Source organism: Megalopta genalis, chromosome 5 (assembly GCF_051020955.1).
Source record: "Megalopta genalis isolate 19385.01 chromosome 5, iyMegGena1_principal, whole genome shotgun sequence".
Classification (NCBI taxonomy): Eukaryota; Metazoa; Arthropoda; class Insecta; order Hymenoptera; family Halictidae; genus Megalopta; species Megalopta genalis.
Genome location: NC_135017.1, coordinates 3,235,057 through 3,262,278, shown reverse-complemented (window position 1 = coordinate 3,262,278; position 27,222 = coordinate 3,235,057). Strand labels below are relative to the sequence as shown.

The 27,222-nt window shown below is 37.0% G+C and overlaps 3 protein-coding genes across 5 annotated transcripts in view; 2 read left to right on the top strand and 1 right to left on the bottom strand.

The window, feature by feature from the left end:
- The window catches only part of Flo2 (flotillin-2), a 483,891-nt gene that overhangs the window by 140,539 nt on the left and 316,130 nt on the right, over nucleotides 1–27,222 (bottom strand). The gene's annotated exons all lie outside the window — the stretch shown is intronic.
- On the top strand, nucleotides 1,382–8,755 carry LOC143259466 (glucose dehydrogenase [FAD, quinone]-like). The gene is made up of 5 exons (XM_076521804.1): nucleotides 1,382–1,803; nucleotides 3,245–3,680; nucleotides 4,995–5,391; nucleotides 6,711–6,993; nucleotides 7,833–8,755. The coding sequence occupies exons 1-5, from the start codon at nucleotides 1,396–1,398 to the stop codon at nucleotides 8,196–8,198; spliced, it is 1,890 nt and encodes a 629-aa protein (XP_076377919.1). The 5' UTR covers nucleotides 1,382–1,395; the 3' UTR covers nucleotides 8,199–8,755.
- Nucleotides 18,167–25,720, top strand: LOC117223452 (glucose dehydrogenase [FAD, quinone]). Its single transcript, XM_076521508.1, has 5 exons — nucleotides 18,167–18,624; nucleotides 20,027–20,462; nucleotides 21,608–22,004; nucleotides 23,053–23,335; nucleotides 24,855–25,720. Exons 1-5 carry the CDS (start codon nucleotides 18,217–18,219, stop codon nucleotides 25,215–25,217), a joined length of 1,887 nt encoding a protein of 628 aa, XP_076377623.1. The 5' UTR covers nucleotides 18,167–18,216; the 3' UTR covers nucleotides 25,218–25,720.

Below are 27,222 nucleotides of genomic sequence, written 5' to 3'. Positions count from 1 at the left end.
ATAAATTATAATAAATATATGAAGGGCGTAGATCGCGCGGACCAATATCTCTCATATTATTCCATTTTCCGCAAAACAAAAAAATGGACAAAACGCGTTGTAATGTTTTTCATCAATTGTGCACTATTCAATTCATTCAAAGCATACACAGTGCTAAATAGAAAAAATATTACATATAAGAATTTCTTGCACAAAGTGGCAATTGCGTGGACGGAAGATAATGAAACGGAAGATAATTGTACGGAACACGATGACAACCTGCCCAGTCCTGAACTTACAAGGAGAGCACCCATGTTAGACCATCCTGGCAGACTATCGAATTTGGGGAAACACAAACTTATAAATATAGTGACAAGTGATCGAAGTGTAAAACCCCAAAGACAATGTAGAGTTTGTGCAGCTCATAAAAAAAGAAGTAGAACATGTTTTGTTTGTAAATATTGCGAAGTTCCATTACATAAAGGCGACTGTTATGAACGATATCATACTTTAAAAAAATATTAACTATTTCCTATGTGTAGTAACGACTGTGATACATAAAATAAGTATAATTTACCGTTAATATTATTACAATAAAAGATTTTATTAAATATACTTTTCCTATAATAACAGAAAGCAGACAATTTTATTTAAACACTACACGCACAGACACCCCCGCGTGACACTCTAAACCAGAACAGAGCCGGCGCGAGAGCGAATCCGTGGCTGAGCGGCCGGTCGGACGTGCGTATGCTGTTGAAACGCTAGCGGTCGGTAAAGTGTTAATTAAATAAGCACAATGCAATCGTTAGTTTGCTGCCTTTTAACACCCAAGAAATATAGTTCAAATGTTATTTCAGTTTTCTAAAATGACATCAAAGTGGTACCACCGGCATACAACAGATAGTTTTTACGTGGCACCAGCGTGGTGCCACCGGACGGCAAGGTGTTAATAGGGACAATATAATGTGTCGATCGAGATGTCAACAGCTGCAACAACGAGACTATAGTGCGGAGCTCTTCAACATGCTTTGCGGCGGGCATTGGGCAAATCCACGGGCTGAGAGCAAAGCTGCGAGGCGAAGCTACGAGCAAGCGACTTAGCGGAGTGGGGAGGTGAGAAAAAAAGGGGGAAGGTTTTCATGCTATTCTACCTCTCTCACTCGCACCCATTGCCGTTAAATGGAAAATGTTCGATGTTCATTCTATTTCACTCAAATTCGACGTTATCTGCAGTCGAACTCTGCCATTATCTTCAGCCAATAATGTAAAATGTAGTTAAGTGGAGAGGAGTCCCACGAAAAGCTAAGGAAGAAATAGTGTTGCCATCGGAAGTGGGCAAAATAGCCCTGGATATAAAAACGCTACCCTCACGGGAAAGTAGTTAAACAGGTCTGCAATAGTTCGCCGATCGACATGTCAGTAGGAGGTTGGCTCACGGCTCTTAGGATAGGGGCTACCCTCCTGTTTCAAGCGCGTATCGCCATTTTATTGCAACTACTGATCGTACAATTCAGACCAGACATTGCGGATCGTGAAAGTAGAGTGAAATCCGTGTCGCCGCTAAATCTGCGAAATGAGTACGATTTCGTGGTGGCTGGAGCTGGATCAGCTGGATCAGTGATAGCCAATCGGCTGTCAGAGAATGGCAACTGGACGGTGCTCCTGGTGGAAGTTGGATTGGATGAACCGGAAATCAGTGATGTGCCTCTAGCCTCTGCGATTTCGGAATTCACTCCCCACAACTCGCAAATCAAAACTGAACCGTCGAAGAACTATTGTCAGGCGATGAACAAGCAGCAGTGCAACTGGCCACATGGCAGGGTAAAATTATTGATATAGTAATGTCCACGTTCAAAACATATCAAATCTGTATTTTATTTCGTTCAAGTATAAAGTTGTGAGAGTAATTCAATTTTGCTAAATCATACTTATCTTAGGAAAATGAGTGAAAGTAGTTCGTGAATCCATTTTTAAGTGGCATATGAATGACTCACAAATTCATCTTAACGATAAGAAGATGTCGAGATCTAAAATTATTTCCGACTGCATTGTAATATTTTGCCGTGACGTCGCTGAGAGCAAATCGCTTCATTGCGCTGTTAATATGAACCATTTTGTTGAAAATTAAAAATTGTATTTTGTTATACATACAGAATAAGGTAGAATTCAAGACTTCAATTACCGAGGGTAGCATTCGCTTGAAAAATAGAGCTACCTAATGTATCAATATTGTGAAAGTAAATGTCTCTCGAGAAATTATATCTCAGACAATATCAGTTAGGTTTAGTTAGTTCTTTCATATTTTAATCGCGAAGATATGGCTATTTGCAGAGTTTTTATTTCCAATTGGAAAATGTACTCTACAATACTGATAACTACAATTAAATTCATGTAGTGTCTTAATTTTAAATTTCTTGCAGATAAATAATTCTAAACTGTGCATTTTACGGCTTATATCCGCAACTTTATTCAATGATATATTTTATATGATACAGTACATGCAAAATAAGAGGGAGTTTAAGACATCGCTGAAAACAAATTTTCTTTCGTTCCGGGAACATAGATACTTAAAGTTACTGTAAAAATACCTAAGCACATATATATATATATATTTTTCCTAAAAGATCACTTAATACAGATAGTATTTTCCGGTCAATTGTAGACCTTTTGATCAAAAGTAATTATCGTATAGCCGAGTGCACATAATATTAGGGGAGGTTTAAGTCACACACACACACACACACACACACACATCACTTTGCTTCGATCACTGTATCACTTACCAGCGGACACGCATTACATCGATGTCGGAAACATTACAAAATGCAACGACAACTTTACCGATTCGAAACCACGAATTTTTTTTTTACTAATGGCATGTGTCAGTTGTCATAGATGGAGCATGGTCGGCAAATGCAACGGGGATTAGTTAAATGATTAAAGACATTTGTATATTTCCAAAAATCGGAGCAAGAGTTTAGAACGTAACGACCAAAACTTATTTTACGTCCAATATAATCGTTAAATAAAGGATTCCATTTAAAATAAAGCATTGTATGATATAGTTTGTCCTAAGTTAACGAGGTTTATTTGTCATGACTTTACCTATTTCAAATCGTTATACAAGATACAGTCCAACGAATGTTTAAATATCTCGAACTCCTTCTGAAACACCACAAAATTAAATTCCTTATAATTCCGTCTAACCTTATATAAGCCTTCAGAAATTATGCTGACATGTACCCGAACTCTGAAAATTAAGGTTCTCGGAGGTAGTAGTGTGCTGAACTCAATGCTCTATATCCGTGGCAACAAGAGAGACTATGACAGCTGGGAAAGTCTGGGAAACCCCGGCTGGGACTACGACAGTGTGTTGCCTTACTTCAAGAAGTCTGAAGACATGAGGATCGAAGAATACAAAAATTCACCTTATCACCACACTGGCGGTTACTTGACAGTCGAGTACTTCAAGTACCAAACTCCCGTGATCAAGTATCTGGTAAAGGCTACCACAGAACTGGGATACGACATCGTGGATGCTAATGGAGCTACTCAAACCGGGGTCACCAATTCCCACGGTACTTTGAGAGACGGGTTACGATGCAGTACTGCGAAAGCTTTCCTCCGGCCTGCTTCCAAGAGGAAAAATCTGGATGTGAGCATACTCTCGACTGTGGAGAAGATTCTGATAAGCGAAGGCATGTTACTTCAAATATTTCAATTATGTTTTTAAGAGATCATATTGTGATATAGGCTTGTTGAGACTTGTCTATATTTTGATGGGTAAGAGACTGATTTTAGAATTTCTGTGAATTCATTTTAGTGTTTCTTGTACCATCAGTTTACTTATATATACTATTACAATTATTTCCAACATTGCATATTCAATATTAACTCTTTGGTAAATTATTTGATATGTCTATTTAATAAAAATTATTTTATAGTGCTCATGTTGTTAATTCGCGTGTTACTAATTTTGTAAAGGTGTGTGCATACTCGAGCTATCGAATTTGGTCTAGTTAGATAGAGTATACGAACGCTCGGATACTTCGACACAATTAGGATTTCATTTCGTCTTGTGTAACGACTTTTTCTAACTACACTGATTTCAGATCCAGATCGACATAGAAAACAATAATGTATTACTTTAAAACTTGCTATCGACAGATTTAAGATTTTCGCTGCTCAGTCCGCGCATCGCGTCGCGTTTTATTCCAACCCTAATTTAATCTTACACAGCTTCTTACACAACATTAGATGAAGTATGATATTTACGTGCGACTAATACGTGATTTTGAATGCTTAACTTTACCTTCTTACCAGTTTTTCACATTACTTGTATTTGCTAATACTTAGTTGCATATCATTCCAAGGTCTACAGAGTTTATCTCTCAGCTTTAACAACAAAAAGGACTAAACATATACTACAGGCATACATGATACACACACATACTATACACATGATACAAGTCCGACCTCCTTCTCATAAACTTGCATATGCATATTGGAATTTGTTCAGAAACAGAGGTGGTGTCCTATAGTATTTTAGAGATTATTGAAGACGTCCAAGGAACTTTGAGAATTATCAAACACATTCAACAGCTTTCGATCATACTTTCAATTGAAAATTAAAATCATCATGTTTCTTCTTTCCAAACTGTTTCATTTCACGTCTTATTTAAACGAGCGTAGTACAATTTAAACATTTTAAGCAATGTATTAGATATACTCAAACGTTGTCAGATGCATTTCGTTCCAGTAGTATTATCAACTGAACATCAAGGGTCAACACGTCTCCTGTTTTCAAAACGTTTATGTAACATTTCACAGATCTTCAAACATCTGAAGAAAACTAACAAGAACTTTCAACATTTTCAAACACCTTCGAACTCTTTCAAATGTAACATGGTTTCCTTTCGAACATTCATTTTAATTCAAGATCTAGAGTCAGTATGTTACTTGTCTGTTAACAAATATATAATATTATGTTTGAATGTGTACCATTGTTACAGACAACGATACGAAGAGAGCATATGGCGTCCAATTTCGAATAGACGGGATCAGCTATAAGGCCGTAGCAAAACGCGAGGTCATTTTATCCGCTGGCGCTTTACAATCGCCGCAATTGCTCATGCTATCCGGTGTCGGTCCGAAAGATCATTTAGACGCTGTAGGGGTGAAGACTGTGCACCATGCACCGGGCGTGGGTGAAAATCTGCAGGACCACGTGGCAATGGGTGGTATGACTTACTTGGTGAACCCGCCAGCAAATTATACGGGGAAGGACCCATTCACATTCAATTTGTTCGAGTCTATCACCGAGAAAGACGTCGAGGAATTCGCTGTGGAGCGCAAAGGAAAACTGTATGCTTTGCCAACCTCTGAGGCTATGGCATTTATTAATACTAAGTAAGTATCTTATTATAGTGACAAACAACTACATATGTTGGAAAATTTTTATGTTCAGTGATGGAGATTGGGAAATGTTATAGAACTTGGTTTAATTAACAGCTCGTTGTCAACTAACGGCATTAACAATGCTAACAGTTGTCCTGCACAAGATACGTACTTCAGAATTCGCCATTTTATAATGAATAATTTAGTAATTTTTAACAATAATTTTTTCATTCATTGATGGATTAAAATCTATGAAGAATAATATAAGACTGCTTAGATTATAATGTATATATGTTGTCAATAAATTATTTGACATTTTCACAGACGTGAATAATTAAGTATAATAGTAAACATGAGACCGTCTATTGAGACGAATTTGTCGGTTTATTCACCAATTCATGTATTTAAGCTACTACTGAACTATTAAATTTGATTATACAAATGTAATTAAGCCATTAAAAATTTTGAATAATTTATTGAAGATTTATTTATGCATGTTGATATTAAACTATTGAAGTTAAATCTTTTAATATAAGTTTCAGCTTATTAGACTTATTATGTGAAGGAAAAAAAGAATGCAATGAAAGAAAAATGCAGTCAATTAATTATTAATTACCCATTAATTGCATTTTCCTGTATATGACAGGTACTACTTCAAAAAAAAATCCTCTATAATATAATATACACAAAATTAGAAGATGTTTCAGTCATTATGTTGCTGAATACAAGTCTGTTTATAAAACAGAGACTTTTAAAGTCTACTTTTGCTTACCTCAGCAAAGATAGGGATTATACTCATGAATCTTTTTATTGTGGAAACATGTTACCTAATCAACTAGATTCTTTGTTATCACAGTCTTGATTCGAGGTAACTTTGATCTTTACGTAAATGATGCAAACGGCTTCATTAACGAGATATTCTGGAAAAATACGGCTCAGTCGAAAAGCGAGTACGCGATAGCGATACGCGATAGCGCCCCATCGTCGCGATAGCGAGCACGACTATGCATTGGTTCCGAGGACGGGACACCAGTTGTACAACCTCTCTAATTGGTCAGGGTTATTTTACTTTCGGAATACCATTTTCCAGTGGTAACGCCAGTCCTGAAACACCTTGTATAATCACTAAAAATTTTGTACCACTGACTTTTCAACAAGAATCGAACAACTCCGTAAATCCTCAAGTCCTTATGAAAAATTCACGTCATCTTCCTGCGTGTTATCAGTAACAAATTTGTATGACAACTTATTACATGATTTATTGAAATATTCAAAAAATCGTAGATATTATGAAACATTCAAATATTCACATATTTATTCGAATTTTTCAGGTACGCGAATAAATCGGATGATCATCCTGATATACAGCTCTTCCTGTCAAGCATATCGCATGAATCCGACGGCGGGATTTTCGTAAGTAGGGCCAGCCATGTGAACAACGACTTCTACGCGGAAATGTACGAGAATATAATTTACGAGCCTTCGTACGGTTCCATTCCCCTTTTGCTAAGACCTCGTAGTAGAGGGTACGTGAAATTGCGCTCCAGCGACGTAGACGAGCTTCCGATGGTTGTACCCAATTACTTCCACGATCCACATGACCTTAACGTTTTGGTAAGTAGGCTCTTTAAAAATTCAAATGAGTATTTTCATCCAGTAGTTTGAAAATACCGATTTTCTTTTAATTATCTACTTTCCATCATGACCACTACAATTGTTAGTAAATACTAATTTTTTCTTAATTGCTTATATGCTGAAAACAAGAAAAAATCTACAGTGTTTTATGAAATAAAGTAACTACTTAATTTGTCGAAAATGTCGAATGTCACTTTAATGGACACAGAAATTGTCACACTTATGCTAGAAAGCCGTCACGGTTAAATTACTTATTATTTCAGATTCGAAAAATTAGTAAGTATTCTTCAGACATTCTGAAATAAGGACGAATAGCGTTTTTCTTAAAATTATCACTGTGGCGTAGTAAAATAAAATTCGGAAGTTCACGCACTGTGACTTGTTCATTGATTCGAACGCACCTCGGCGCCCCCCCCCCCCCCATGTTCTTCAGACAAGTGACATGTTCGAAGCACGTTCAAGTCGATCGATCGACCACGTTGTAATTCGCGCCCTCGCCTCTCATTGGTCAGTGTTTTTCATTAATAACTTGTAAACAAGGCCGCGGGTTGGATTTTCGTAAAGGAAAAAGTTATTTCAGATAACCCCGCTGGCCCCAATTTTTAGCTGTTAAAATAATTATGGAACATCCTGTATATATATATTGAATATTCAATGTGGTCCAGTTATTTTGTTCAGCCTCTATAGTAATCGCAACTGAAAACAAAATCAATGTTTGTTAAGTATTAATATTTTATATTCTAATTTTTTCAATTATTCTGATTCGACGAGTTGAATCTATTTCTGTAGTAATCAACATGGTTTTCTGATGTTAACAGATAGAAGGTGCAAACTTCATATACAATCTCACGCAGACACCAACTTTGAAAAGTCTGAACGCCAGAGCGAATCCAAATCGAATACCAGAATGCTCGTCTTTCAAGTTTCCATCGGACGATTACTGGAAATGCCACGCAAGATTCTACACATCAACGATCTATCATCCGTGTGGGACTTGCAAGATGGGCCCAGCGACTGACAAGATGGCCGTCGTGGATCACAGACTTAAAGTACACGGAATTAAGGGACTGCGAGTGGTTGACGCGTCGATCATGCCTACTATCACCTCCGGAAACACGAATGCGCCGGTTATTATGATTGCCGAGAAAGCTGCAGACATGATCAAGGAGGAGTGGAAATCGTAGATATAGACTATCGATTGAGTTTGACCGTTTGGTATTGTCGAAATGGAAAATGTTGTCGTTATAGATGCTAGAGAAATTTTCGTTTCTCGAAGAAATGTTCTATACTGTTTTCATATAGCTCAAGAGATAGAGTAATATCATGTTTTAATATTTAAAAAAGATCTACAATTGTAACAGCGTCAAGCCCGTCCGCATCTTCTGAGAGATACCTCCCGTCTTGTTCGGAATGGTTCGTCCCTAACCCGAACCATCCTACTGAAACCCCACCGGTATTCCTAGAACCGTCGCGACTCCACGATTGCACCGTTAGTTTTGAGCCGATTCGTCCGCCATTAATTAGTTAAATATAAGGAAATGTAATCTTATTCATAACGTAATGTAATATTATTCAACCACGTCTTACTTATTTGAGGCTCCACTAAGAGTCCGTGGATCGCCGTTTGAATCGACAGGGTCCAGCGCAAAGTTAGATATTTTTTCATTGTATGAATTTCATTGTAATAAATATTATGATTATATGGGTGATAGTATTACATTATATTAATATTTCAAGATAATGATTTGTTTATAGAGACTTTTTATTTGCAAATTACCCCATCTTATTTCAATAATGGAGAAGTCGATGTATTGTAAGTAGGTGCTCAATGGACCTCTAACTTCGAGACAGTAAAACGGTCTAGAACATATCTAGACAATAAAAACAGTAAGTAATTAGACCATTGCACAATCAAATTAACAAGCCGCTAGTTTCTTCAATTGAATAATCCATTCATATTTGTATTTATTGCTGTGTACTGATGTACTGTGTACTGAAAATTACTGATCATCAAATTCTGTCTATTTCAATGACAATAAGTTACACTTAATAATTTTTATCTTGAAATCTATTCTTTGCACTAAGGTGATTATTTTTTTCTTTTAATTAGAAAGCCATGTCGTAATGTATGAATATTTTTATACGTCGACAAACCACTCCAGAAAGCCGTACTCAAACATTATTGTGTCTGTTTATATTTAACTTTTGCATATTCTCATAAACAAGTGCTTACAAATTTTCATTTCAAAAACTATTTGGCAGATTGATCTGATACCTTTTTTATTATAATTCGTAAATACGTACTAGGACATCAATATTTTTCCACTTCAAAAGAGAATTCAATAATATCAAAAAATCAAATACAATTTATAATTTTGAAACTTTAATATAGAAAAACTAAATTCTTTACTTTCTGTTAATAGTGACACTATAGTGCGTCCATCGAGATGCGAACAGCTGCTGAGCTCACAGCACTTAAGATAGGGGCTACATACACCTTTGAATCGCCTATCTTCCATTTATTGCAACTATCGATCGTACCATATAGATCAGACATTACGGATTGTACCCGTGTATGACGACGAGTATGACGTCGTGGTGGTATATATGTAGTACAGTAAATGTATATTTCTAACATTGCATATCTAATATTAACTCTATATCAAATTATTTAGTATGTCTGTTTAATAAAAACTGCTTTATAGGGCTTACGTTGTTAGTACGAGTTGTTACTAATTTCCTAAAGGTGTGAGGGTACTCGAGTTATCAGACTCAATCTAGTTAGATAGACTATACGAACGCTCGGATAGTTCGATCCAATTAGGATTTCAGACAGTGCAGTCATGAAAAGTCATTACGCAAGCTGTTACGGCCAAGTGGCCAGGATATATGGCAGGGCCATGTGCTTGGGTACCCGGACGGTATGGGTCTGTCCCGGGCCGTTCCCGGGCACATGCGGCACCGTCATAACGTCTCCTGGTCCTTGATTCCGGTCCAGTCAACTACGGTTGGGTCTGGCATTGTTCGGGCACGTAGGCCCATCAGCGCGGGATGTCTAGCAGGAGTTATTTTGCCACTCTCCCTCCTAACTCCCGGCCCACCGTTTTGGGGCAGTCTCACTGGATTTGGGATTGCAGTGATTGGACCGTAATTCCTTGCCGCCCACCCTAGGTCAAGAGAAGTAGGGAGGACCGAGGTCATATTAGGCATGACTCCGGTCCTCTAGGGACAGACAACTTCAGATAGACAGAAGGCACAGACAACTTCAGATAGACAGAAAGTACAGACAACACCAGACAGACAGACAGAAAGCACAGAAGAACAGACAAGACAGACTTTCAGACAGAACAGAACAGAACACATAGAGAGATACGCGTAACGGTTAGGTTGCGCGTTACAAATAGAGTCCCACTACAGTGGGTGGTCCTTCGAGGTAGTCGGCACCAAGTGCAATATTCAGAGGAGCTCCGTCATCCATCTGATGAGTCCTCAACACAAGCTGACACATGTGCCGGGAGCTTCGCAGAGCGGCGTGGAGCGTCTACCAGGCGAGTACTACAATTCTGAACTATGATCGGACGCAGGTTCCGCGTCGTGTCGCCATTGTAGTTCAGAATTACAATGTTAACCTGGCAGACGTCCCACGCCCTGCGGGACTCTGAGCATGCGTCTCTTTGCGTAGCCACTTTTGCTGACTGCACTGATTTCAGGCACTGACTGATATACAGTAAACAAGAATATATTACTTTCAAACTTGGTGTCGACAGTGTTTTAAGAGTATCGCTGCTCAGAGCGTGCATCGCGTCGCGTTGTATTCTAATACTAATGTTAGGGCCGTACGAATGTATCGTACGGTGCGCAGATTGAAGGTTGCTCCTCCAAATGCTGCGCCTCCAACGTCAACTTAATGGCGGTGAAGTTGATTTGTAAAAAAGGTTTAAACTAGGTTGAAAACGCAAGGCAACACAGTTTATTTGAAGAAGGTCCAGGGGTTTACAGTTGTGCGTGAGAGTGATTGACCATCTCTCGTGAGAGTTACCGACAAGACTGACTGTCTCGACAAATTTTGGGTTGCAGGTTGACTTGCTCGGGGTGGAGTCAATTTTGTGCGGCCAATTCTTGGAGCCTGATTGGCTTCACCCCCAACCTGCCCCCACTTCCGAAGACGTTGCTCTAGGGCCTTGAAAAAAGGGCAAGTCGACGGAAGGCAGTTGGAGACCACCTTGGGTCTTCGGCTAAAGTACAGCAATAAAACTATTTCCCTTTTTTTTACTTTACCGGTTCTAACCGGTAAAGCAAACGGTAAAAAAATGTCGTTACAGCGGGTCGTCGTTGTAAATCCGAAATATTTGAACCTTGTCCCGTAGAGTTCGGTTTATTTTATTGGTCTGTCAGGCACCTTTTCTCGGGGTCGTAGTTTAGACCCCGTAGGCCCTCAAATGACCTGACAGATTATTCGGTGTTGATCCGTCCAGGACGGAACAACTAATTTAATCTTAGACAGCTTTAACGCACAACAATATGAATTTGAAGGAAATTCATGTAGAATTTAACACATCTTCAGTCAACGGAATAATATATAATATACACAGCGTACAACACAAGAACAGATGAAGTAGGATATTTATGTGGGACTAATGTGTGGTTTCCGAATGATTAACTTTACACACTTACGAGTTTTTCGCATTACTTGTACATGCTAATACCTAGCTGCATATCGTTCCAAGGTCTAAAAAGTTTATCTCTCAGTTTTAAAAAGAAAAAACACTAAACATATATTACAGGCATATATTGTACAGACAAAATACAAGTCCTGTTCACAAACTTGCTATTGAATATTGAAATTTTTTACAAATAGGGGTGACCTAAAAAATATTAGCGATTTTTGGAGATCAGGAAGCAACTTTAAAAACTTTCAAACGCTCTCAAATGTCTACAAACATGTTTGAACATTAAATGTAGCTGGTAATTTCGAGATCGCGGGCAAATGAAAATGAAAAAAATGACATTGATTTCAATTTAAGATCTAGAGCCTGTATGTCACTTGTCTGAAAACAAATATATTATATGATGTTTGAATGTTTTTCATTGTTATAGATGAAGTGACCAATCTCGACTAGACGAGATCAGCCATAAGGTCATAGCAAAACGCGTGGTATTTTATCGGTTGGCGCTAGACAATCGCGGCAATTGCTCATGCTGTTCCGTGTCGGTTCGAAGGATCATTTGGACGCTATAGGGGCGAAGAATGTGCACGATGCATTAGGCATCGGTGAAAATCTGCAGGAACACGTGGCAATGGCTGGTATGCTTAACTTGGTTATCCCGCCCGCAAATTATACGCGAATATGTACGAGAATATAATCTTCAAACCTTCATATGGTGGCTTTACTATTTTGCTAAGACTTCGTAGCAGAGGGTACGTGAAATTGCGCTCGAGCAACATGGACCAGTATCCGATCATCGTTCCCAATTATTTCCAGGATCCACATGAGCTTGACGATTTGGTAAGTTGGCACTTAAACCCTTTGCCAAAACTCCAAAGTATTTTCTTCCTTTTATTTCAGAATTAGCTACAACGTAAGTCAAGCATACTCGCACGTGTAACTTTGCAACCTAACTACAACTAGGAATGCTACAATTGTTCCACGTACCACGTAATTGTGTAATTTACCACGTAATTTATTTATGAATATAATGCGAATCGTATGAAAATAAAGTATTATTGCAAAAGTCAATGTCGAGTCTGACTCGACATAGGTGGGAAAGAGTTAACAATTTAATAGGGTATTCTTATCCAGTAGTTTGAAAAAAATCGATCTTTTTAAGTATATGATTCTGAAAATGTATCTATAAAAGAGTTCTGTTCTGTTTGTGAAAATAACGAGATGATGTACGTTTGAATTATTTCTACATGAAACCGTATACACTATGAAGAGAGACTTTAAACCTGATTTCTTCGGAATCCTGCGTCCTGTGATACACGATTTTTCAAGCTTCTGTTATCCGATTCACTTTAAATTTAGAGACAATTTTCAATATTCTTTCTATCACGACTACTACAATTGTTAATAAATGTAATTATTTCCTAATTGTATATATACTGAAATCAAGAAATAAATAATATCGAGTGAAACTGTTCGTTAATCTTAACACTTATACCGCGAAATTAAAATGTGCTTTACTTTAGCATTTTGTCACATTATCCAAAACGGGTATAGAATATTCAGTATGGTCTAGTTATTTTGTTCAACTTCTCTCATTATCTCATCTCAAAACAAAGTTAAAGTTTGTCAAGTAATAATATTTTATATTCTAATTTTTTCAATTATTCTCATTCGACAAGTTGAATCCATTTCCATTCTAGTCTAAATGATTTTCTGATGTTTACAGATAGAAGGTGCAAAGTTCATGTACAGTCTCAGCCTAGAAGACTAGACGTCAAGGCGAATCCTAATTGAATCCCACAATGCTCATCTTTCAAGTTTCCATTGGATGATTACTGGAAATGTAACGCAAGATTGTACATATCAACTATCTATCATCCGTGTGGAACTTGCAAGATGGGCCCAGCGACTGACAAGATGGCCGTCGTGGATCACAGACTTAAAGTACACGGAATTAAGGGACTGCGAGTGGTTGACGCGTCGATCATGCCGAATATCACCTCTGGTAACACGAATACACCGGTTATTATGATTGTTGAGAATGCTGCAGATATGATCAAGGAGAACTGGAAACCGTAGATATAGATTATCGATTGAGTGTAGCCTTGTAGAACTATCGAAATGGAAATTCTTGGCGTTGTAGATAACAATTTATTTTAACAAAAATATTTTCATAATATACGTGAAGGTAATAAATTATTTTAATCTCAAGAAAATAATTTGTTCATAGTGGCTTGTTAATTGCAAACCGAATTGGATCCGAATATTTCTTCCAATTAAAAAGTTTCTTGTGCAAATCGAGATCCATTTAAATATCTTAAGTGCTAGGTAATCTGTATTAAGTGTTTTTGTTTCTGGATTAAATTTTGGAAACATTGAAATTTCATAATATAATTATATATAATTTCATGATATGACAACTTCTGAAATTATTATTTAAAAGGAAATTTTATCTAACTTCTTTTACATACAGCACAATCATATCAAAAATCCAGTTAATAGGTTTCCTGTAAGAAAAGTGTTAGTCATTCGAATTAATTTCAATAAATTTCAAGCTAATCTGCAAGAAGAATTTTTTAAGATGTTAATTGGATTGTTTTATATAGTTGTTAAATATTTCTTAATTTTTTAAAAAGTATCGACACTTTATCTCAATGATCTTGACATGTTGTAGCAACGCGATTGCATTATCTCTGTCAGAATTTCCACAGGATAACGTGTTGCGCAAAGTTGCAAAGGTATCATCGATTTTATTGTTCCAATTTTGTACTTGTGCGTCTACTCGCAGCATGAAAATCCTGTCGTGTAGGAAATAACGTGGTTTAACACAATAATAATGCAGGCATGCAGCGAATAGTATGTTAACATGTATTTCCTACTACGTAGGGATGATAATACATCGTGGAGCTCGAACTAGATAGCGTTTTGCCTAAGCTACAATTCGGACAAGGATGACGAGTCGATCCCTGTTTTCGCAGGATCACACCTCTACCTCGATCACTACCACTGCAGAATCGTCGGTATTTTCCCTAGACATCTTTCTGCAAGCCATTCGTTGCGTTATCGCCGCAGAGTTTCAAGGAGTACTCGTATCTAGAGTATGTCGTTCTTCCTCGACGATCGACTGTCTTCGGTCCACCAGGGCCACTTAAAATTCCAGGATTGACGGAGAAACTACAGTAATTTCTCCCGGCAATAGCAAATTTCGGATTGTTGTGAATTTTCGTGTGCTAGTCCTACGAATATTTAATTTGTTACTATGTCGATGCTAAGGATCGGCGGAATCGGTCAAGCGTGTGATACAAAAATGGTCTGCAAAATGATTTGTTGGATCTAAGTCAGGTAAGAAAAATCGTGGAGTTACAAGGCATGTGACCGTCGAATCGTGGCAGGTGGAGTGCGAATTGCCTTTGAATCGTGGCATGTGGCCTCCGAATTGCCACCGAATCGTGGCAAAAAATTAGAAATAAAAAAGTTAAATCATCGTTTTCATTCTAGAATTGTTATGTATTTATATTAATGTACACCGGCAGGCTGGCCGCTGCCTTTTCTTGTCGACAGCCCCGAGATTCTATAAAAACGAGCTGCGAGGCCTGAAGAATCGCGCCTTAGTATTCTCGAATCTGCCGGTTTCAATTCCGGCCTCCGAACATTTCTGAGAAAAACTAATGTATCTCCCTTCGTATTCATTATCTGTCGTTTCTTATACGAATATTTTTTCAACTCATAATCGAACGTTGAACATTTTTTATATAGAATTTTGTTTAGAAAACGTGGTAGATTTCATGGTATGAAGATAGACAATGCTGCAGCTCCCTTTTTGAATTTTGGACTTCTTTCAGCGGAAGAGTATATATTCATGTACCTTTAATTATAATAATTATATTTTTATGTAAAGGCGCTATAGTTCATTATTCCTTCCCGTCAATATTTTAAACGAATGAAGTTTTTATATATGTTAAGCAAAAATCATACTATCCAGTGCTGTAAAACTACAATGTCGGACAAAGGTTTTCGCAGTTTTTTTATCGTGTTAGAACGAAATAGTGTTATATTCTATATTGCAGTGCGATACGAGGGTTACCATAATTTATCCTATCGTGTAAGAGTGAAACCATGTCACTGTTCAAAAGTGTATAGTCGTTCGTAGTCGTGCTATCTGTTGTAGCAGGAAACTGGCGTGGGAATAACGACATCAATAAAAATTTCAGCACGCATAGAAATTACCGGGATGTACGGAAAGCATTTCTTAAATTTTCGTTGTAGGCTCAGATAAATTTGGTGGCCTTGAGATGTATGTTCGAGGAATGTAACGATGCGCCATTGCAATTCCTCCACAGTTTTTTCCCGAGTTTTACACAAAGTTTTTTTTTATCTTATCTTAAACTTAAGCGTACTGCGAGATCGCCGGGTTCGCAACGTATATCGTGAGTTAAGTACAATCAAAGAGAGTGCGAAAACGAACCTTCTCAAACCGGGGCATATACATGTATAGCAATCCTCCATATCTTTTTTAAAGGAAATTTTCGGTATATAGACGGCCCAAACGCGACTAAATAGCGGGCTTACTTTTAGGTCAGCTACTGACGATGCAACGCTAGCGAGATTGAGTTTGATTCTGTTTTGAGCATTTCTACCAAATTTAATTATTCCATTTCTAAATTCAAAACAGTAGTTGGTACAAACCCACAGAGATATACCTTTACCGCTCGAGGTGTATCATCATTTCTTCTTTGTAAAAGTTAGAAGGCCCGAAACTCTAATTTCTACCAACCTACCTCCTAGTGATGATCCGGTGATGAAAGAAACATCGGCTAGTCCACGCAATTCCCTTTCATCAAAATTTGAAAATCGCATCCTACTACCGGCCATGCGAAGCTACCTGGCTCTCGGCTCGTAACATATGAGTTTCAGAGCCAGTATAAAAGTATTTCTATCCGCCATAATTATATAAGGATATACAATATAAGACTTTATAGACCAGTTATGAAGTGTCTAATCGGATATCGGGAGACGAATTCGATTGGAGATTCATTTTGCAATGGGAACCTACATTTTATATTGCAGGATGCATTATATTGCATCGCGAGATGCTATGGATTCATGCAACTGTAGAAGTAAAAAGTGAAAAAATATCTGCGGGGGTGAATCGATTATGTATTTTCCATTTTTCTACTATTTTTCATATGCGTTTGAACATTTTCAACCAAGGGATTTTAATTACAACGCAACTAATATTTCACAATAAAGCAGATGTAAAATTAAGGAAGACTTCACTTGTCGCTTTGTTGACTTCGCGTATGTATAAAAGATACGAATCATCAAATTCTGCCTACTTCAACGGAAACGGGTTACACTTAATGATTTTAATTTTGAAATCTATTTCTCGGCTTGTGATGATTATTTTCTACTTTTAAGTAGAAAGCTTTGCTGTAATGCATAAATATTTTTATACTGAGAGAAATTATGCCAGGGAACCATTCACAATCACTATTAAGTCCGTGTTCATATAACTTTTGCAAATATTTTCAAAAACACGTACATACAAATTTTCATTTTTCATTCTTTTTTCTTATTTGAATTAGCAAGGTATGGACTATCGCATCAATATTTTTTCACTTCAAAACAGGATTCAGTAATACGAAAGAATCAAGTACAAATTCTGATTTTATAAACTCAACATAGAAAATCAAATTTTTTCACATAGACTATACAATTTAGACTGTTAACACCATGCCCTCCGCAGATCTTAGATATGATTCTTAAGTTTGACGCCGGCATAATAGCTTGGAAAATTTATATTTAAAAAAAAATTTCGAAGATAGCTGTTATATAAATTCCTAAAATTAAGATATTTCATCCAAGAATTTTAGTACTTAATTCTTAATTAAATAAGCACAATGCAATGGTTACTTTGCTGTCTTTTAACACCCAAGAAATGTAGTTCAAATATTATTTCAGTTTTTTAAAATGGCAAAAAAGTGGTACCACCGGCATACAACAGATAGTTTTTACACGGCACCAGCGTGGTGCCACCGGACGGCATAGTGTTAATAGGGACAATATAATCTGTCGATCGAGATGTCAACAGCTGCAACAACAAGTCTATAGTGCGGAGCTCTTCAACGTGCTTTGCGGCGGGCATTGGGCAAATCCACGGGCTGAGAGCAAAGCTGCGAGGCGAAGCTACGAGCAAGCGACTTAGCGAAGTGGGGAGGTGAGAAAAAAAGGGGGAAGGTTTTCATGCTATTCTACCTCTCTCACTCGCACCCATTGCCGTTATATGTAAAATGTTCGATTTTCATTCTATTTCACTCAAATTCGACGTTATCTACAGTCGAACTCTGCCATTATCTTCAGCCAATAATGTAAAATGTAGTTAAGTGGAGAGGAGTCCCACGAAAAGCTAAGGAAGAAATAGTGTTGCCATCGGAAGTGGGCAAAATAGCCCGCCGATTGGTGTTTGCCCTGGATATAAAATCGCTGCCCTCACGGGAAAGTAGCTAAACAGGTCTACAATAGTGCGCCGATCGACATGTCAGTAGGAGGTTGGCTCACAGTTCTTAGGATAGGGGCTACCCTCCTGTTTGAAGCGCGTCTCATCATTTTATTGCAACTACTGATCGTACTATTCAGACCAGACATTGCGGATCGTGAAAATAGAGTGAAACCCGTATCGCCGCTAAATCTGCAAAATGAGTACGATTTCGTGGTGGTTGGAGCTGGATCAGCTGGATCAGTGATAGCCAATCGGCTGTCAGAGAATGGAAATTGGACGGTGCTCCTGGTGGAAGCTGGGCCGGATGAACCGGAACTCTCTGATGTGCCTGCGATATGTCCGCTTCTGCAATTGTCCCCTCTGGACTGGCAATTCAAAACTGAATCGTCGAACAACTATTGTCAGGCAATGGACAAGCAGCAGTGCAACTGGCCGCGTGGCAGGGTAAAATTGTTGATATAGTAATGTCCACGTTCAAGATATATCAAATCTGTATTTTATTTCGTTCAAGTATAAAGTTGCGAGAGTAATTTAATTTTGGTAAATCACACTTTTCTTAGGAAAATGCGTGAAAGTAGTTCGTGAATCCATTTTTGTGTGGCATATGAATGACTCACAAATTCATCTTAACGATAAGAAGATGTCGAGACCTAAAATTATTTCCGACTGCATTGTAATATTTTGCAGTGACGTCACTGAGAGCAAATCGCTTCATTGCGCTGTTAATATGAACCATTTTGTTGAAAATTAAAAATTGTACTGTGTTATACATAGAGAATAAGGTAGAATTCAAGACTTCAATTACCGAGGGTAGCATTCGCTTGAAAAATAGAGCTACCTAATGTATCAATATTGTGAAAGTAAATGTCTCTCGACAAATTATATCTCAGACAATATCAGTTAGGTTTAGTTAGTTCTTTCATATTTTAATCGCGAAGATATGGCTAATTGCAGAGTTTTTATTTCGAATTGGAAAATGTACTCTACAATACCGATAACTACAATTAAATTCATGTAGTGTCTTAATTTTAAATTTCTTCCAGATAAATAATTCTAAACTGTGCATTTTACGGCTTATATCCGCAACTTTATTCAATGATATATTTTATATGATACAGTACATGCAAAATAAGAGGGAGTTTAAGACATCGCTGAAACAAATTTTCTTTCGTTTCGAAAACATAGACACTTAAAGTTACTGTAAAGATACCTAAGCACATATTTTTCTTAATTGATTACTTTATACAGATAGTATTTTCCGGTCAATTGTAGACCTTTTGATCAAAAGTAATTATCGTGTAGCCGAGTGCACATAATATTAGATGAGGTTTAAGTCATGTGCTTCGACCACTGCATCACTTCCCAGCGGACACGCATTACATCAATGTTGAAAACATTACAAAATGCATCGACAACTTTGCCGATTCGAAACCGTGCATTTTTTTTTTACTAACGACATGTATCAGTTGTCATAAGTGGAGGAAGGTCGGCAAATGTAATGGGTATTGTTTAAATAATTATAGACATTTTTATATTTCCATGAATCGAATCTGAAGCTTAGAACAGAACGACCAAAACTGATTTGAACACCGAATATAAACGTAAAATAAATGTTTCTATTTAAAATGAAGCATTGTCTGATATATTTTGCCCTAAATTAGCGGGGTTTATTTGTTATGACTATTACCTATTTCAAATTGTTATACAAGATACAGCCCAACGCGAACGTTTAAGTATCCCAAATTCCTTCACAAACACCATAAAATTAAATTCCTTACAATTCCGTCGAACCTTATATAAGCCTTCAGAAATTATGCTGACATGTACTCAAACTCTGAATATCAAGGTTCTCGGAGGTAGCAGTGTGCTGAACGCAATGCTCTATATCCGTGGCAACAAGAGAGACTACGACAACTGGGAAAAAGAGGGAAATCCAGGCTGGGACTACGACAGTGTGCTGCCTTATTTTAAGAAGTCCGAAGACATGAGGATTGAAGAATACCAAAATTCGCCTTATCACCACACTGGCGGTTACTTGACCGTTGAGCACTTCAGGTACCAAACTCCCATGACCAAGTATCTGGTAAAGGCTACCACAGAACTAGGATACGATGTCCTGGATGTCAATGGACCTACTCAAACCGGGGTCACCATTTCCCAGGCTACTTTGAGAGACGGGTTACGATGCAGCACTGCGAAAGCTTTCCTCCGGTCTGCTTCCAAGAGGAAAAATCTGGATGTGAGCATACTCTCGACTGTGGAGAAGATTCTGATAAGCGAAGGCATGTTACTTCGAATATTTTAGTTATGTTTTTAAGGGATTATATTGTAATTTAGGCTTGTTGGAAATTGTCTATATATTCTTGTGCAAGAGGCTGGCTTTAGAATTTCTGGATGCTTCCGTTTATAGCTTTTTTGGGTAACCCGGGACATTCATTTCGGTTGTTCTTGTACGTTCGTGTATATATGTACATTCACTTGGTAGACGCCTCACGCCGCTGCACGGGACCCATGTACTGTACTGTACCTGATTTGAGATATAGGCCGATATAATAAACGACAATAAATCACACTCAAACTTGTTGTCGGCAGTTTGCCGACAGCAATTGGCAATTAATGGCAGGCTGCACAGACAACGCATCATGTCGCATCGTAATCTAAGCTTAAGTTAATCTTACACAGCTCCTACGCACAACGATATGAATTTTAAGGAACTGCATGCAGAATTTTACATTCATAGTCATCTGAACAATAAATATTATACACAGCGTATAACACAATGACAGATGAAGAACGATATTCGTGTGCGACTAATGTGTGGTTGTGAATGGTTAACTTTAGTGTCTTACCATTCTTTCGCATTTATTGTATTAGCTGATACTTAGTTGCATGTCATTTCGAGGTCTACATGGTTTATCTCTCAGCTTTGATAAGAGAAAGCACTAAATATACATTACAGGCATACATTATATACACACGTACTACACACCTCATGCCCGTAAACTTGAAATTATATATTGGAATTGCTGGAATTTGTCCCTGAAATGCTTTCATTCACACTCCCTATGGAAAATTCATTTCATCTTATGATTTATTTAAATCGACACAGTTTAATTTATACATTTTAGGCAACCTATTAGATATACTCAAACGCTATCGTATGCTTTTCGATCCAGTAGCATTATTAATTAAACATCGAGTCAACACGTCTGCTGTTTCCAAAACGGTCACGCAACATTTTACAGGTCTTCAAACATCTTTAGACAACTTCCAAGAACATTCAACATCTCCATACACACTCAAACTCTTTCAAATATAACATGGTTTCCATTCCAACATTAATTTCAATTTAAGATCTAGTGTCAGTATGTCACTTATCTGTAAACAAATATTTTGTTTGATGTGTGAATGTTTTTCATTGTTGCAGACGACGATTCAAAGACAGCATATGGCGTCCAATTTCGAGTAGGCCTGATCAGCCATACGGTCACGGCAAAACGCGAGGTCATTTTATCCGCTGGCGTTATACAATCGCCGCAATTGCTCATGCTGTCCGGTATCGGTCCGAAAGATCATTTGGACGCTGTAGGGGTGAAGACTGTGCTCGATTCACCAGGCGTGGGTGAAAATCTGCAGGACCATGTGGCAATGGGTGGTATGACTTACTTGATAGACCCGCCAGCAAATTATACGGGGAAGGACCCATTCACATTCAATTTGTTCGAGTCCGTCACCGAGAAAGTCGTCACGGATTTCGCCCTGGAGCACAGAGGAGGTCTCTATACCGTACCAAACTGTGAAGCTATGGCATTTATCAATTCTAAGTAAGTATCTATTTACAATGACAAACAAGAGATCGTGAAATATTAGGAAACATGGATTAATTATCAGCACGTGATAAACTAATGCCATTAACAATGCTAACAGTTAACATATTTTTCAATTTTTAACAATAACTTCTTCATTAATTAATGGATTCAAATCTATGAATAATCAAATCTTATAATAAACAGAAGACCGTTCATTCCCGAGAATTTGTCGGCCTATTCACCAATCTGTGTATTTAATCTATTGCAATGTAATTTTAAGTCATTAAAAATTTCGAATAATTAATTAAAGATGCATTTATGCATGCCGTTATTAAACTATTAAAGATAAACCTTTTAATACAATTATTAGCTTATTAAACTCGTTAAGGGAAGAAATGCAGTCGAATAATTACTAATAACCCATTAATTACATTTTACAGTATATGCAAGCTACTTCGTTCGAAAGAAAATCCACTATAATGTAATATACACCAAATTAGAAGATGTTTGAGTCGTTATGTTGCTGGCTACTGTTCTGTTTATAAAACGGAGACTTTCAAATTTGTCAGCTTTTGCTTACCTCCGCAAAGATAGGGATTATACTCATGAATCTTTATAGTGTAAACATGTTACCTAATTAACTAGATTCTTACTTATCACAGTCATAATTCGAGAGTAACTTTTTTCTTAACGCAAATGATGCAAACGGCTTCATTAACGAGATATTCAGGAAAAACAAGGATCAGTCGAAGTGCGATTACGGTTACACCCCACTGACGCGATAGCGAGCACTACACTGCATTGCTAACGAGGACGGGACACCAGTTGTACAACCTCTCTAATTGGTCAGGGTTATTTTACTTTCGGAATACCATTTCTCAGTCATCATGAAATTTTGTAGCGCTGTCTTTTCAACAAGATATTCGATGAACTCTATAAATCCTCAAATACTTATCAAGAAATTACGTCCTCTTCCTGCATGTTATCAATAACAAATTTGTGTGAGAACTTATGACTTAGAACTTGTGACTATATTCACAAATTTATTCAAATCCTGCTTCAGGTACGCGAATAAAACGGACGATCATCCTGATATACAGCTCTTCCTGGCAAGCTTAACGGATGCAAACGACGGCGGTGTTTTCGCAAGTAGGATCGCTGGTGTGAAGGGCGACTTCTACGCAGAGATGTATGAGAATATAATCTACAAACCTTCATATAGTGTCATTCCGCTTTTGCTAAGACCTCGTAGCAGAGGGTACGTGAAATTGCGTTCGAGTAACGTGAACGAGCATCCGATTATCGTTCCCAATTATTTCCAGGATCCACATGACCTTAACGTTTTGGTAAGTAGCCACTTATACCCTTTGGGCTCCAAAGAATTTTTTTCTTTTTATTTCAGAATACTACAGTTGTGCTACGTACCACGTAATTGCATAATGTACCACGTAATTTATTCATGAAGATAATACGAATCATGAAAATAACGTATTCATGCAAAAGTCTATTTATAAAAATAACGAAATTTGAATTATTTGTTTGAATTATTACTACACACATTAAACCATATACACTAATAAGAGAAACTTTAAACCTGATTTTCTCGGAACCCTACGCCCTATGCGAGACCCTACGCTACAGAAACCACAAAAAATTCTCGAACTTAAGAACTGGCTATTATCAAAATCCAAAAAGGGAATGAACAGCTAAATTTGGCATAACATTGATCACTAAAAATATTTTGATATTACTGATAATATAGGACAATCTCAAACAGAAACACTTTTGCTTTTTTTTACGGTAAACGTACACATTTTTTCCAACTTCATGCTGTCCCTTAATTTCAATTTTATCAATGATTACTTACATGGTAGTTTACATATACGGTTATCGTTACGATGCAACAACTAGGACCAAGGTCAATATGGCGTAAATTGCTTCAAATGCCAGCTGAATACAGTCGTGACCTCACGGATGAGCAGTTCAGCAGAGTAGGGGTAGAGACCACCGAAGCGACATCACCTGAACGAAGTCACCAAGTCACCAGTCAACGACCACCGAAGTCACAAACGTGAGAGCTTCTGTGACATCCCTGCTGACCTCTAGATCTACCCTGCTAAACTGGTTATTCGTGACGTCAGGGATGGAGTCACGTGACATTTGAGGAAAGTCATGACGATGGTGAACAAGAGCTACTAAAGGATCTATTAGTGAACTTGTATGCAAAAGAATTATACATGGATGGGTATTAAAATTGCAAAACAATATAATCTTGACAGAAACTGTTCCTTCACCGTTATATTTACCTCTTGAAATTACGAAGTGCTTTCTGTGTTTTCCTGAAAGTGTTCCTGTTTGAGATTCTTTGATATTATCAGTAGAATCAAAATATTTTTAGCGACGAAGGTTATGATAACGCTAACAGTTTATTTCCTTTTTGGATTTTGATAATAGTCAGTTCTTAAAAAGTATACAAAGTTTGAAGTTTGAGAATTTTTTGTTTTCCTAGCGTAGGATCTCAGGACGTAGGGTTCCGAGATCATCAGGTTTAAAGTTTCTCTTGATGGTGTTTCTATATGGTTTTTACTTTAGCAGTTTCACAGATTATTCAAAACGGGTGTAGACTATTCTATAACAATCTCTATAATAACAATTACGTTACAATAATAATTAAATTGTAAATATAATAAAATTATAGTAATAATAATTAAATTATAATCTCTAGAATAATATTATTCTATAACAATCAAAACGAAGACAAAGTTTGTCAAGTAATAACATTTCATATTCCGATATTTCAATTAATCTCATTCGACGAGTTAAATCTATTTTTGTAGTAACCAAATGATTTTCTGATGTTAACAGATAGAAGGTGCAAACTTCATATACAATCTCAGCCAGACATCATCTTTGAAAAGCTTAAATGCCAAAGCGAATCCAAATCGAATCCCAGAATGCTCGTCTTTCGAGTTTCCATCGGACGATTACTGGAAATGCCACGCAAGATTCTACACAATGACGATCTATCATCCGTGTGGGACTTGCAAGATGGGTCCAGCGACTGACAAGATGGCCGTCGTGGATCAGAGACTTAAAGTACACGGAATTAAGGGACTGCGAGTGGTTGACGCGTCGATTATACCGAATATTACCTCTGGAAACACGAATGCGCCGGTTATTATGATTGCCGAGAAAGCTGCAGACATGATTAAGGAGGACTGGAAATAGTACATATAGATATTATAGATTGAGCTTGACCGAGTCAAATTGTCGAAATGGAAAATCTTGATGCTAAAGAAAATCTTGATGACGCTAAAGAAATTGTGATTTCTCAAAGAAATTTTCTGTACTGTTTTCAATTACACATGGTCAAAGCTGAAATGATAAAGTGATATCTTGCTTCAATATTTAAAAAGCCGTTCTATTATTTGATTTTAATAAATTGCATTCTAATAAATAATCTCATAATATGGGTGAAGGTAATAAATTATTATAATATTTCAAGAAAATATTTTGGTTATAGCAGTTTGTTAATTGCAAATTACTGCATCTTTATTAAATAATGAAGAAATCGATATATTATTCTATTATATCAAGAAAACAATCTGATTAATGATAAACTTATTGTTTGCAAGCTATCCCACAGTTTAAGACGTAATATTTTGTTTCAATTAGTAAAATTTGTTCCTGATATAATAAAGGATTGAAAATAAACTAAACTGTCATGTAAAGATGACTACATTCTTTTACGTTGACCTGTCGGTATTTGGAAGTGATTTTCGTGTCACAGAATTCATTTTTATAACGAATTTTTCTACGATAATGCCTAGGACAATTTGAACCAATTTCAATTACACAATTGGTGGCGATCGAGGTTCAAAGGGAATTGATTTAGTTTATAACACGGTGATAGTGCAAGGTTGGGGCTATGTAAAGGATGCGACATCGCTTCTCAACCAAGCTCCAATAATTTCGTACGTGTTGCTATAGATGTGTGATGCCTTGCATTGTCGTGGTGGAACCCGATTCGTTTGCGATTTGCCAATTCTGGCCTTTTCCCTTTGATTGCTTCCCTCAATTTCATAAGTTATTACCAGTAAACATCTGAGTCGATCATTTGGTTGCTTGGAAACAGCTCAAAATACACAACACCTTTATAGTGCCACCAAATTGACAGCATGATTTTTTTCTGATATAATTCAGCTTTCGATATGGTTTATGCAGGTTCATCAAGCTTGGACCACGATCTTTTTCGATTAAACCAAACATCGAGAGTTTCTTAACAAGTCCAAGACATCTTATGTAATATTCAATTATTGTGTGTGACACATACAACCTTTTTGCAATCTCTCGCACAGTTATACGACGATTCGATTCAATCATGGCTTCCATTTTGTCATTATCAACTTCAGAAGGTCGACCAGAACATTGGTCATCTTTAAGTGAAAAATCTTCAGAACGAAATTTTTTAAACCAATTCTGACACGTGCGTTCTATTAAGCAACCAACGCCATAAACATCACATATCTATTTGTGAGCCTCGGCAGCTTTCTTGCCTTTATGAAAATAAAGAAGTAAAATGTGTCGAAAATGTTTATTTCTGCACATTCATGTTAAAATTGACAGCAAACTAACAGTTGTAAACAAAGCTACACGAAATTTGTTTCTATAGTAACCTAAACGTTTCAACTACCAAATCTGGAAACAAAAAATCATAACCTTAACAGAAGAATGACAATACAAACATAACGCTATCTATTGGTGCAAACCGAAACTACTTTCTTGTCAACCCAACCGTATTCCACAATAAAGCAGATGTAAAATTAAGGTTACAATTATCGCTTCGTTGACTTCGAATATGTATAAAAATTACAAATCATCATATTCTGTCTATGTCAACGACAACAAGTTACACTTAACTATTTTTGACTTGAAATCTTTACCTTGGCTTATGGTGATTGTTTTCTCCTTTTTTAAATCAGAAAGCTTTGCTATGATGCATGAATATTTACATACACCGAGAAATTATTCCAAGAAACCGTACTCAAACATTATTATGCCTGTTTTCATTTAACTTTTGCATATCCTCATGAACAGGTATATACAAATTTTCATTTCAAAAAATATTTGACGGATCGATTTGATTCCTTTTTTTCTTTTAGTAAGCAAGATATGGACTATCGCATCAATATTTTTCGACTTTCAAACACAATTCAATAATACTAAAAATACA